A 12,523-nucleotide genomic window follows, 5' to 3' on the forward strand; every position below is an offset into this window, starting at 1 on the left:
CTGACACAAAATAAAATTTCAGGCGACATACATACAGCTAAATTAATAAAATGGCAAAGACGTTTTATATAGGTGTACTTAAGAAAAAGTAAGCAAGCTGGTGTAATACGATTTTTTCCACCGTGCGGGAGAGATGAAAAAACAAGGATGCATGCATGCAGCATGGCAGCATTCGTATCCGTCCACCAGCCTCACCCATCTCTCTTCTCGTTCAACCAGCGATCGAGCGAGCGAGGCCCCAAATTAAGGATCCGTCCATGGAGCAGCTCCGGCAGGTGGGCGAGGCCCTCGGCGGCATCGCCGCCCTCATGGCCTTCCACCACGAGCTCCGCGTCAACCCGCGCCAGTGCCGCCTCCTCGCCGACGCCTGCGAGCTGGCCTTCGACGCCGTCGCCGCCGAGGTGCGCGCCAGCCTCCGCTTCGACGACCGCCTCGCCGGCCGGTGGAAGCCGCTCGAGTCCCCGCTCCGCGAGCTCTGCCGCGCCGTCCGCGACGCCGAGCACTACATCCGTCTCTGCTTCGGGGACCTGCACGGCGGTGGCGGCGGCGGTGGCGGGAGCTGGTGGGCGCGCGCGGCCGCGCTCACGCACGGCGTCGAGTCCGTCGAGCTGCACCTCCACGGACTCCTCTGGTGCGTCGCCGTCGTGCTCGAGGCCGTCGAGGTCGTCGCTGAGGCCACCGCGGCGCTCAACCCCGACGAGCTCGCGCGGCGGCGGGTGCTCTTCGCCCGGGACTACGACAAGGACCTCCTCGATCCGGCGCTGTTCCGGCGAAGCAGGGTGGGCAGGGCGTATCTGGCCACGCAGGAGCTCGCCGCCCGGATGGACACGGCGTGGGCGGAGGACAGGTGGCTCCTCTCGCAGCTGCTCGACAAAATGAGATCCAGGCCGTTGTCGCGGCAGGAGCACCGGATCGCCGACCTCCTGGCCGCGCCGCGCGGGGAGCCGCACCCGGCGGCCGCGCTCCTCCTCGGCGACTTCCACATGCGGCGGCGCCTCGGGGGCAGCCTGAAGGAGGTGCAGTGGATGGGGGAGGCCTTCGCCGTGAAGCACTACGTCGGGGTGGACGCCGACGACGCCGCGGTCGGCGCCGAGATGGAGTTGCTCACGTCGGTGGCGCACCCGAACGTGGCGCACTGCCGGTACTGCTTCCGCGACGAGGAGAAGCGGGAGGCGTACCTCGTCATGGACCAGATCATGAGCAAAGACCTCGGGAGCTTCTTCAAGGAGGCGAGCGGCAGCGTCAAGCGGCCGCGCGCGCAACTCCCGCTCGTCGTCGTCGTCGACGCCATGCTGCAGATCGCGCGCGGCATGGAGCACCTCCACTCCAAGAAGATCTACCACGGCGAGCTCAACCCGTCCAACGTGCTCGTCAAGACGCGGGGCAGCGCCGCCGACGCCTACCTGGTCGTCAAGGTCGCCGGGTTCGCCGCCGACCCCGGAGCTGCAGCCGTGACCAGCCCCGGCCGGAAGGCGTCGCACGCCGCCGCCGGCGCAAACGCAAACGCGAACGCCAGTGGGAATGGCAGCGTCAACCCGTGCATATGGTACGCGCCGGAGGTGCTGGAGAACGACGAGCCCGGGCAGGCGACGGCGAGGCGCACGGAGAAGGCGGACGTGTACAGCTTCGGCATGATCAGCTTCGAGCTGCTGACCGGCAAGATCCCGTTCGAGGACAACCACCTGCAGGGCGACAACATGAGCAAGAACATCCGCGCCGGCGAGAGGCCGCTGTTCCCGTTCCAGGCGCCCAAGTACCTGACCGGCCTCACCAGGCGCTGCTGGCACGGCGACCCGGCGCAGCGGCCGCCGTTCAGCTCCATCTGCCGCGTCCTCCGCTACGTGAAGCGGTTCCTCGTCATGAACCCGGAGCAGCACGGCGGCCAGGCCGACGCGTCGACGTCGACGCCAGCGCAGCCGCCGACGCCGACGCCGCCGGTGGACTACCTGGACATCGAGGCGCTGCTGCAGAAGAAGCTCCCGGCGTGGCAGCAGCGGCAGGGGGGCGTGGCGCCGCGCGTGTCGGACGTGCCGTTCGAGATGTACGCGTACAGGGTGATGGAGAGGGGCAAGGCGGCGATCCTGCACGTCGGCAGGGGCTCCGACTCCGGCAGCGAGGCCAACTCGCTGTGCGGCGACGAGAGCTTGCACAGCGGCGCGACGGTGCCGGACGTCGTCGTCGAGACGGCCCCGACGTCGAGCCCGCGCGCCAAGGCGTGGTCGCGGTCGCCGTCCTCCAAGAGCAGCGGCAGCAGCAGGTTGGCGCCATCGGTGTCGTCGCCGCGCAAGCCGGCCGGCAGGGTCGCCGGCGCCAAAGCAGGCAAGTGTCTGTAGCTGCGTTCCTCCTAGGAGCTCGCCGTTGAGGATGATGACAATGGCGTGGGTGCATCTCTATGCAGGGTCGCCGCAGAAGTCGAGATCGATGGGGGTGGTCCGGCAAGCGGCGCCGTCGCAGCAGGTTGGAGCCCTACGACGGACGCCAAGGATAATGTCCGACGGGCAGCTGCAGGCCGCCGTGATTCCACAATCCCGAGCTAGGCTAGAAACGCAAATGCAAGATTGTACTTCTGATGTACTCAGTAGAGAGCGAACACGCATCTTAGCAATAAGAAGAGCAGATTTTACACAAATAAATTCAGTCATGTGGCATTCTGTCAGTCATACATATGGAAACTACTCAGTGGATGTATGTAAACAAATGGGTCTTATATGTCACCCAACAAACAAACAGACTAGGAAATGCAAAAAAATCCCTCGAAGAAAAAAGGAAATGCAAATGCATGTTCAGATATAGCAGCACACTGTTGTAAAGAGTTTTCTTCAGAGACATATCAATATATCAGCAGCAGCAACAGTCCACAAATGAGAAATGCCAAGTAACTAAAAAGATAGATGAGATGCAACAAAGAGTGAAGAAAACAAGAGGATCATGAAAATCAACTATTAGCAGCACACAGCATGCAGCTTATGTTTCAATCAATCTCAATACAGGGTTCCTCACTGAATAAGACTTTATGAGTCAGGCAAATGCTTTAATGCTTTACAGCCAACTTATTACTTTCCGAAGCGAGAGTGCGGCAGCAATTAGGGTTCCGGAACCAGTAGTAGGATATATCGACATGGGCTGAGAGGGCCTTATGCTGAATGGAGCCTCGGTCCTATTGTCCTTCTACTCGCCCTGCCTAACAAAAAAAGGGAACTCAACACCTACAAAAATAGAAGTTGATAACACGGACAGCGCTAGGTCCGATTCTTCAGTCTATCCTCATCTCTACTCCTAGAACATCCTTCACAGCCTCATACGTGACAAACGCGATGGCGATGGAAGGCACCACCTGAAGAGCCAAAATACAGGGGCAGTGGATTAGATAAGAACAATAATGAGATATCCGGGAAGCTTATAGACATCTGCATTGCTCATTAGAAGCATTACCTTCACCGAGTTGGGCACAAGACCCTTGTACAGAGCACCAAATCCTTCGTGGCGGACAGTTTTCCTGAATGCATCAATCATACCATTGTACTGGAGTGCCTCTTTGCCTTCTCCAGTAACAATAGAAGCAGCGTGACTCCAGCCGACCATCTGCATCCTTCTCCTGACAACATCAAGAGGGTATGCCACAGTCTGGCCTATGGTTCCAGCCACAGCTCCGCATCCAAGCCTTGTTACTACGTGCAGCTCATTGTCCTTTGCAAGATCGAATGCATTTGACTGGAGGAGCCAGTCCTTCAGAGACTCGTACACAGCAAAGTTAAGGCCAACATAAGGGACCTGCAAGAAGAAGAAAACAAAGCATTGAGAGGTAAGTGCCCATCAGCAAGACGCATCACACAAATAGATTACAGTACTAGGTAAGAGGAACCTACAACTCCAATCACTGATGGAAGCCAGCCTCTGTATAAAGCACGGAAGCCTTCTTCACGGTACACTGTGCCCAATGCATGAAACATACCACGGTACTGGTAGGGAGACTTCTCTGTCTGCAGAAGTGATATTATTCTCCATTAAAATAGAATATGGAATGAAATTTAAGCATGTAATAACATGTATTCAACTATTCATGTTCACAGTATCATGATGACAGAAAGCAATGAAATCTAGACAGTACCTGAACAGTAATCCTACCCCTAACCATATCCATGGGATAAGTGGCAGACATGGCTATGATACCAGCTGTGGCTCCGGCTCCAAGGCGCAAGATTGGACTAAGCTGAGCATTCTCTGTTCACAATAATTAACATTTGACCAAGCGTTAAATCTACAGGACTTCCAGCAATTTATATCTATATGTATGACAACAATTTCTAAAACAAAAATGTATGAAAAGACAGCCAAACATGAATTCTTTACTTAGTTGAGCAAAATCAGTCTGATATGTATGACAGAGGTCTTGAACTATATGTAACCACTAACACAAGGGTATTCAACCCGGGGACTTTTTGTTCCACATTAGCCTACCTATGGTTTATAAATTAACAAAAATACAATTTCACATTCAATTTGGTGAGCAGCAACCTTTATAATGCTTAGGCCTTGAGCAGTGACCAGAGTTGGATTAAAGCAACATGTTACTAAGGCGTAAACGCCATATAGGTCAAGAAACGAATGTTATGATAAAATAAACACTACTGGGACACGCAAGTCATGCAGAAATATTACTTCCACTTCCTGCATCGCAATAATTATTAATTTTAAGCAACTAGAGTGGTTCGATTCAGATTCAATGAAGTGCCTGTAAGATTAGATTAAATAATAAGAACCTAAACAATTTCATGACTTCTAGTTAATGATAGACAGGCCGCCAATGCCATGAGGTGGAGAATCTGAGTACACCAATTAAATTCCTCTTTTAATTATTTCCACAAAATGGCACAGCAAGTACAGCTGCGATTGTAGACATGACCAAACACTAGAATCACGTGTGGTATAACATGAGGTATGTTTACACTTCTAAAGAGACGAAGATGCCAAACTCGGGAAACTTAATTTATGTAGTAAGGACAAGAGAAAATGGCATACCATCCCCAGTCTGTTGCCGGTACAGATACAAAATACCCCTGTAAGAATGGTACAGAAGGAAATAACATATCAAATAGAGCTTACATGAAACAAGAACATGTCAATACATGGTAATAAAGAAATGCTCCTAACCAATTTCAGGTCAAAACTGTCTCATCGTGCAACAGAGATAAGTTCTGCAAATTGCAAACTACAAATAACTAGGTGGTGGAACGCAAGTGGTTATGCAAGGCAAGAGTAATTGCAACCAAAAACCCACCTTGATGCTTGCTCATAGCTGAAGAATTTCACAGCAGAGTTTGGGACAATCCTTGCACAGTTAGTTCCATTGCCCTTAAACAGTCCACGAAGGCCTTCTGTTCTCCATATATACTTAAGCCCTTGAACGGTACCATTGTACTTGATACTGTGAGGATTTTGAACCTGCAAGGAAGGTAATATAAGAAAAGGTCCACACAGTGAATTTCACAAAACATTTCCTTTTCACTTTTAGTAACAAAAGTATTGGGATCCGGTAACAAGGGTGAACGGAATATTATTAGCATTATTTCCTCATGATGATTCAGAACTGAAAATGTGAGCAATTAGTGCGCACTCAAAGAAGTTTAGTTTGAGTGGCCACCACAAATTAGAAATGGTTCCATGAATGCAACAAATGTTAATAACTAGCTATAAGACAAAACATGGCTTGAATTATAATAGACAGACCATATCTAACACACTGATGTGGTGTATATGTATATTGCATCACATCAATGTTAGCTGATATCATTAATAGAAGAAACTTTTGAAATAATCAAAGAATATAATATTGCTATTAATTTAGTCATCTGATGTCTTAGTACATGGTAAACAGAACAACTTAGGAAAAGACAATTCCATCAATTTATCATTCAACCAACATGAACAATAACATGCCACAAGATAAAAGCAAAAATGATGATCTACACCTGAAGCAGGATCTTCAATCGCTCAAGCGGAGCAACAGCAGTCCTCGATCTGTGCAAAACAACAAAATAAACAAAACTCATAACATCATGAAGTACACCCCCTCCAAACAATAAAATACTTCTGTGTGTGTTGGAGGGGGTGTAGTTTAGCAACTTGTTCTCAAGAACGCAATGTTTCCAAGTGGCTAAAAAGCAAAGCAAAAGGCAAAGCCAGCTTTGACTCCAGCAACTATAACAACGTTTGATAGCTAGAGCCCCAACCAAGGAAGACAAGATCAACTAGCCATAGTCCTGTACCAACCAAATATATATTATTACATCAAGTAGGCACTTAGATGCTCAGCTTTAGATAATGGGATTTCATGACATCATGAAGAAGCACATACTTAAGAAGGTGCCAATAAAGAATGAGCCAATAATTGACACCTCAAATAAAGAATGTGCCAGTAATTAAGATCCAGATCATAAAGCCTGGTGAATCGACTTATTAGGGGGGTTTAGCAGCTTGATACACTAATCTTGGGTATAAAATGTCCAGCCCCAAAGTAGCTCCAATTAAAGGAACTCATTGCGCAGAATATTAGGGATAGCATTTTAAAGACAGTGAAAAACAACAACATACAAATTTGACATTGAATTGACGGTAACAGGATGACGAGAAATGCTAATATAACCCCGTCCAGTGTTTTTCACCTCAGACTAATGGTATATCGCTAGGGTTTAAGCGTCAGCAAACTGATCCAAACAAAACAATTAGCATTAGTCAAAATGCTCGACAGCAGATTCTGCCTGACGTACTACAGATCACGAAGCGGTCGGTCATGTGTGCAGAGGGAAATGGTATAGATCATAGACGAAACTAATCAATCAGATGCGAATTTTAATCGAGACCAACAACTCTACCAAACGAGATCTGAGGGGCGCGCGGCAAGGGTTTAAGCGTCCCGAATCCCGAATCCCAGCAGCACAGATCGCCCTCGCGCCCACCTAACTCCATGCATCGACTCGCATGCCAGGCGAATCACGCACATACCAATCGCGTCCACCTGGAAACCCCAATTGGCCTGGGGGACACGCGATTCCGACACAGACCAAACGCCAATCTAATTACAGGAATCGCCACGAAATTGCGCCGAATCTGGGAGTCGGCGCCCGTCGCGAGAGACGCCGCGGAGGGGAGCGAATCGAGGAAGGGGAGAGGGGGGAAGGGAGGAGGAAGGGGGGACTCACAGGCCACCGGCGACGCCTCCGGCGAAGAGGGACTTGCAGACGGTGAGGACCTGGTGGCCGGGGCCCTTGACGCCCTCGCGCGCGAGCTTGGCCTCCTCGGCCAGGTTGACGATGGTGTTGACGGCCGTGTCGCCCCTGCTCTTCCCCACCACGTCCTCCGATGCCATCTCCCCTCTCGCCCTCCCGGATCGCGCGCGGCGGCGACGACGGCGACGACCACCCCTCGCCGCGCCTCGGAGGAAGATGCCTGCCCGGGGTTTTTGCGGCGGCGGCGCGAGGGGGGAGGGGGGCGTGCGGTGGGGAGAGGCGCTGGTGGCTGGCTCCCTCCCTCTATTAACCCATTCCCGGCGTCTCGTTGCGCTATTAGCGGCGCTGCTGTTACGTGCACTCGACTCACCACCAGCTCATCTCCCACTGCCCATGGGACCGACTTGTAGAGGGGACCCACGCGTCATGCAGGTAACGTTTAACCTTGCGTGTGCGTGCTGCATTTTACTGTGGCTCGCTGTGTTTGTGGGAGGTGACGGGCGGGTGGATCCTCGCCGTCCATGCTTATCCCCCGAAAGCGCCGGCCTCGGGATCGGCGACTGGGGCCCAGCTGTCGGCCAGCGAGAGCGAATAGTGTATTGGCGACACAGATCATCACCAGGGGAAAAGAGAGAGAGAGAGAGAGAGAGAGCGGGTTAACGGAAACCTAGATCCGTCGCCGCGATGGAGAGGAGAGGGGGGGAGCTGCTGCTGGGCTCCGATCCCATCGCGCACGTCCATCACTTTTTTTTTCTCTTTGGTGTTTATTACGTAAAATATAAAATAATTTTGATTTCGAATTTATTTCCGGGCCTTGCTTTGCTTGGGTCGAAAGGCACGCTTTTCATTTTTTTTCCTGAACCGTAATAATGGCCGTGTACTGAAAACAGTGGTGATGGCGAAGAATGGTTGGTCTGGTTTGTGTGTTTGTACTGCGTCGGGAAAAATGTGGACAGGCTCCCTCCGATGGACGGATGTGGACTGTGTATTTGGCCTTTCCTGCACGCGTCGGGCCATCTACGCGCCCGTGCAACCTCCTTCACGTATCTCGGGTCCTTGATCCGTGGTCGTGAGGTTTTCGTTGGACCACCGGCGCAACCTCTGCTGGAGGTGCAACCGCGATCACACAACACACGGCGGTGCGACGGGAACCGGCCTGGGAGAAACGGATGTGCTTGTTTTGGCGACAAGAATATGTGTTGGGGAGCTTGGGATGGGTCCAAAGCGGCGTCGCCATGTGGCGGCCGTGGCGGGGGATCGATCGATCGACCGGACGTCGCCCTCGCCTTCCTTCCACGACTCCCGCGCCACCAGGCACCGGGTGGCGTGGACGCGAGCCGTGCCCGGGATGCGGCTTCAGATAAGGGCGCTGCAGTTATCAGATAAGGCGGAGGCTACGCTTTTTCTTTTCTTTACTTTTTCTTCTCATTTGAGGGGCTTCTTTTCTTGATTGCTAATTGTGCAGTCCGGCACAATGGGTCACCATCTCACCCATTGGTGTGCTCTGTTAAGAGCACCATTTGAGGGGCTTCACTTGGTTTATATGTAGATGGACTGTTTCGCAACTCCTGTCCACGAGCCCGGTCCGGGGCCGAGTGTTGTAGACCAAGTAGTTGATCACGTCACAATGCAAAAAGTAGATGAACACATAAAAGGGGAGCCTTTTTTTCCTTATTATAATGACGATTGGTGAATTGTGTGCAATTATTGCTCCTCACCTAAATATATAATGATGATTGATGAATTGTGTGCAATAAGGGATAAGTACCCACTTAACATAAAGTATGAAACCAGGAGGGCTAGGCGGTGCGCCCACACCATACCTCTAATAGTCCTGGTTTTCTAACATTCCCTTCTGGGTACTTAGCTGTATATTGATGTCTCAAAACTCCGAAAACCTCAATTAAAAAATATATGAAGGAAGAGTGCATACTATACTATACGTTGTTGTATTGCACGAATTGCCTCGTCAAAAACCTCGTGTGAGAAACATCAAAATAACTAATTCAAGAAAAAAAAGTACAATTCACTCAACCATCAAGTTGAGTACTCGATCATCAAGATAGATATTATAACGACGAGTTTGTGAAGTTCCTTTTCCTGAACCTTGCATCTCCCTAGTCTCATCATGCCGATTCCACGCATATATCTCTCGAAGGATGATGCCTATAATGATTTAGTTAACAAATCGGCAAAATTTTCACAAAACTTGGACCCCGTTCAGAACCTCACTGGCTTCCCAAGCTAGCCAGCTTCATGAAAAGCCAGCGCTAGCCAGCTTCACGAGGAAGCCAGAAGCTTTTGGCAGCTCCGGCTGCATGGGTTGGCAGCCAAGGAAGGCAGCCTGAAGCCCATCCGGGTGGGCTGTGAGGTGCCCCAACTCTGTGGGGAAGGCAGGATGGGCTGGAAAGAGAGCTACATGCCAGATTTTGAAGCTCTTGTATATTTTCTATGTAGTTTCTGTGATTTTGGTTGTACAAATAGTTAAAGAACCGCAAGTGCAAATAGTGCATTTTTGGGTTGTCCAAGTGCAAATCAACCTGGGCAAAAGACATTGTACTGGATGGCATGATTCCTGATCAAGACCGTGGAAAATTGATCACAATCATGTATGCGATTTGGACATCACGCAACCGATGGACACATGATCAGCCTGTCTTTGATCCGGTCCAGTCGGTGAAGATGGTTAGGGATGACATGTTGATGCTTGAAACACCCACACGGCGTCATGGTATTCTTGATGGACAGTGTTGGAGGCCTCCCGACGTTGGATGGATCAAAATTAATACTGATGGGGCTATTAGTACTGAACATCATTCTGGAGGAGGCGGTGGTGTTGCTCGTTCTCACCTAGCCTTCGTTGGAGCTTGGAGTAAGCCGTTCGCCGGGATATCTGATCCACTGATCGCCGAAGTTTAGCTCTTCGAGAGGGTGTAATCTTTGCACAACTCTGGGGTTTCTCACATGTGGTGATGGAAGTGGATTGTCTGGTGGTTGTTAACCTCTGTTCTTCGCGCAACAATGTTCGTTCCATTGTAGCCCCTATCTTAGATGAAATAGGGGAGAAGTCTTCTAGTTTTATTTCCTTCTCTGCTAGACATGTCCTAAGGGATGCCAATAGTTCGGCAGGTCTCTGTGCAAAGCACGCGTGTACCTTGTCGGTCTCCGAGTGCTGGATAGAGGAACGTCCTAATTTCTTAGTTAGCAGCTTTCGTGCTGATTGTAACAGGACCTTGTTAAAGCAATAAAGCTCCCAAATTTTTCGAGGCAAAAAAAGTGCAAATGGTGAAACGAACATGTATATTTTTGAATTTCATCAAGTTTAGATAAAAGAATCACAAGGTTTGAGATATGTCCTATGACAAAAGCTTCATCAAATTTGCATATGTCTGCAAATCAAAAAGGGGACACATATCTATGCAACACAAGCATGACTTCACCAACATAGGCATAAATATTTGCATATTCGCGCACGTTCTCCCAATGTACCTTATTTCCTGAGGCCCTTCAGGAATAGAAGCTCTTAGATGAGTCACATCAATTGCACCAATGCAATCTTTCAGATGCGCATAAGCCCTTCTATCTGTCTTAATGATATCATGCAAAAGGTGGAAGTTTGGTTCTTGTGGCTTAAGGTAGGAGTGAGATGCCATGTTGACCACACATTGAAGAACCTCATGGAATTTACGATTGGTTGTATCCGCTGAATGTTTGAAGCGGTTTTGAGTTCTTCTGTTTGATTCACAACCTCCAATGTCCACAAGAACATAGCAAGATACTCGTAAGTGCTAACAAAGCTTGTCTCTTTTAGACCATAATTGCATACCGACAAGTCATGAAGATCAAAGAACACACTTGCCGTCATTCTCAACATTGTGTAGGTCTCTCTGGGTGTGGCAATAGTCTCTTGAAGCCAACAAAATCCACTCAAAAAAGATTTCTAGACTCGGCCTTCATCACCCAACTTTCACAATACTTGCTAAATATGGCTTCCGCACCCGAACAAAAGCATGTACATATTATGTTGTTGATGCATAACCAAATTCCTTATTGTTTCATAACTATTGTCATCATCACTCTCAATATCTGATGACATCTGCACATAGACAGTCAATGCCATATCAAACAATAGTTAGCATCAAACAAAACAACAGGTTCACCAACATAGGCATAAATATTGTTCCCAATGCACAACATAACAATAGGTTCACCAACATAGGCATAAATTTTGTTCCCGATGCACAACATATAATAGGTTCACCAACATAGGCATAAATATTTGTTACCAACGCACAACATATAATAGGTTCACCAACATAGGCATAAATATTTGTTCCCAATGCACACCATATAATAGGTCCACAAACATAGGCCTAAATATTGTTCTGATAACTTACAACTTTTGTTTTTTTCACCACTCATTATCTTGTTTCACGATGTTTTTCTCAAAGTCCCACCCCCTCCAGTCTCGTGCAACTTGAGCTTCTTGAATAGGTTGTACTCACGTTTTAAATTGTCCCATTTGTTTCTCACCTGCTTATGCGTGTACTCAAGTCCAGTTCTCTTCGGGAATTCCTTTCCCACATTGTCATATGCATTTGGTGTCAAGTTAGTGTTTGGCATATTTCCATCCTCAATTGTTTCACAGATAATTCGAGTGTTCTCATCGGCCCATTCGGCAGCCATACTCAACACTTCTCTATAAAATAGACTAGCAAATTCATGTGTCAACATACATAACCAACGATCAGGTTAGCACACACACACACAACTACACATACCATGTTTGTTGTCCAAATTACATTAGCATCAAACATATAAAAATAGAGCATGTCACCTAAAGTATACTAGCATTCCTACTAGCATGGCTGATTGCGGCTTGAGCTACGTCGGTATTTCCCCAAAGAGGAAGGGATGATGCAGCACAGCGACGGTAGGTATTTCCCTCAGTGATAAGACCAAGGTTATCGAACCTATAGGAGAATCACGCAACACTATGTAAATAGTACCTACACACAAAGGATAAATACTTGCAACCCGGCATGTTAAAGGGGTTGTCAATCCCTTTTGGGTAACGGTGCCAAAAATTGTCGAGTTGTCGGGCAACGATGCACCAACAACCGCGAAGACCCTCCACCCAACTTTTTCAAGTTGCCCGAAGGCTCAGAGGCTACACCCAGCGGGTGCGCTTGTGTGCCCCCAGCGTAAGCAAGCCGTGCCGGCTGCGGTCTGCAGCCGGCCGTCATCGACATCTTCTACATCAACACTCGCTAAAAAACCTCCGTCCAACTTTGCCA

At 49.3% G+C, this 12,523-nt stretch overlaps 2 protein-coding genes across 2 annotated transcripts; one reads left to right on the forward strand and one right to left on the reverse strand.

Moving 5' to 3' along the window:
- The first annotated feature begins 244 nt into the window (after positions 1-244).
- Positions 245-2,726, forward strand: LOC119348936. The gene has a single exon (XM_037616943.1). The coding sequence runs from the start codon at positions 258-260 to the stop codon at positions 2,331-2,333; it is 2,076 nt and encodes a 691-aa protein (XP_037472840.1). The 5' UTR covers positions 245-257; the 3' UTR covers positions 2,334-2,726.
- A 183-nt stretch (positions 2,727-2,909) lies between these two features.
- LOC119294118 (mitochondrial adenine nucleotide transporter ADNT1-like) lies at positions 2,910-7,511 on the reverse strand. Its single transcript, XM_037572378.1, has 8 exons — positions 7,200-7,511; positions 5,970-6,018; positions 5,279-5,442; positions 5,020-5,057; positions 4,109-4,221; positions 3,867-3,980; positions 3,433-3,771; positions 2,910-3,334 (listed from the first exon to the last, which is right to left on the reverse strand). Exons 1-8 carry the CDS (start codon positions 7,364-7,366, stop codon positions 3,254-3,256), a joined length of 1,065 nt encoding a protein of 354 aa, XP_037428275.1. The 5' UTR covers positions 7,367-7,511; the 3' UTR covers positions 2,910-3,253.
- Positions 7,512-12,523: the final 5,012 nt, after the last annotated feature.

This window comes from Triticum dicoccoides, chromosome 1A, assembly GCF_002162155.2.
Source record: "Triticum dicoccoides isolate Atlit2015 ecotype Zavitan chromosome 1A, WEW_v2.0, whole genome shotgun sequence".
In the NCBI taxonomy this organism is placed as follows: domain Eukaryota; kingdom Viridiplantae; phylum Streptophyta; class Magnoliopsida; order Poales; family Poaceae; genus Triticum; species Triticum dicoccoides.

Coding starts and splice junctions, on each gene's coding strand:
- LOC119348936 (XM_037616943.1), top strand. CDS start 258: ATGGAGCAGCTCCGGCAGGTGGGCGAGGCCCTCGGCGGCATCGCCGCC.
- LOC119294118 (XM_037572378.1), bottom strand. CDS start 7,366: ATGGCATCGGAGGACGTGGTGGGGAAGAGCAGGGGCGACACGGCCGTC. Junction 6,019..7,199: donor GGAGGCGTCGCCGGTGGCCT/GTGAGTCCCCCC, acceptor TGTTTTGCACAG/ATCGAGGACTGCTGTTGCTC. Junction 5,443..5,969: donor GATTGAAGATCCTGCTTCAG/GTGTAGATCATC, acceptor CCTTCCTTGCAG/GTTCAAAATCCTCACAGTAT.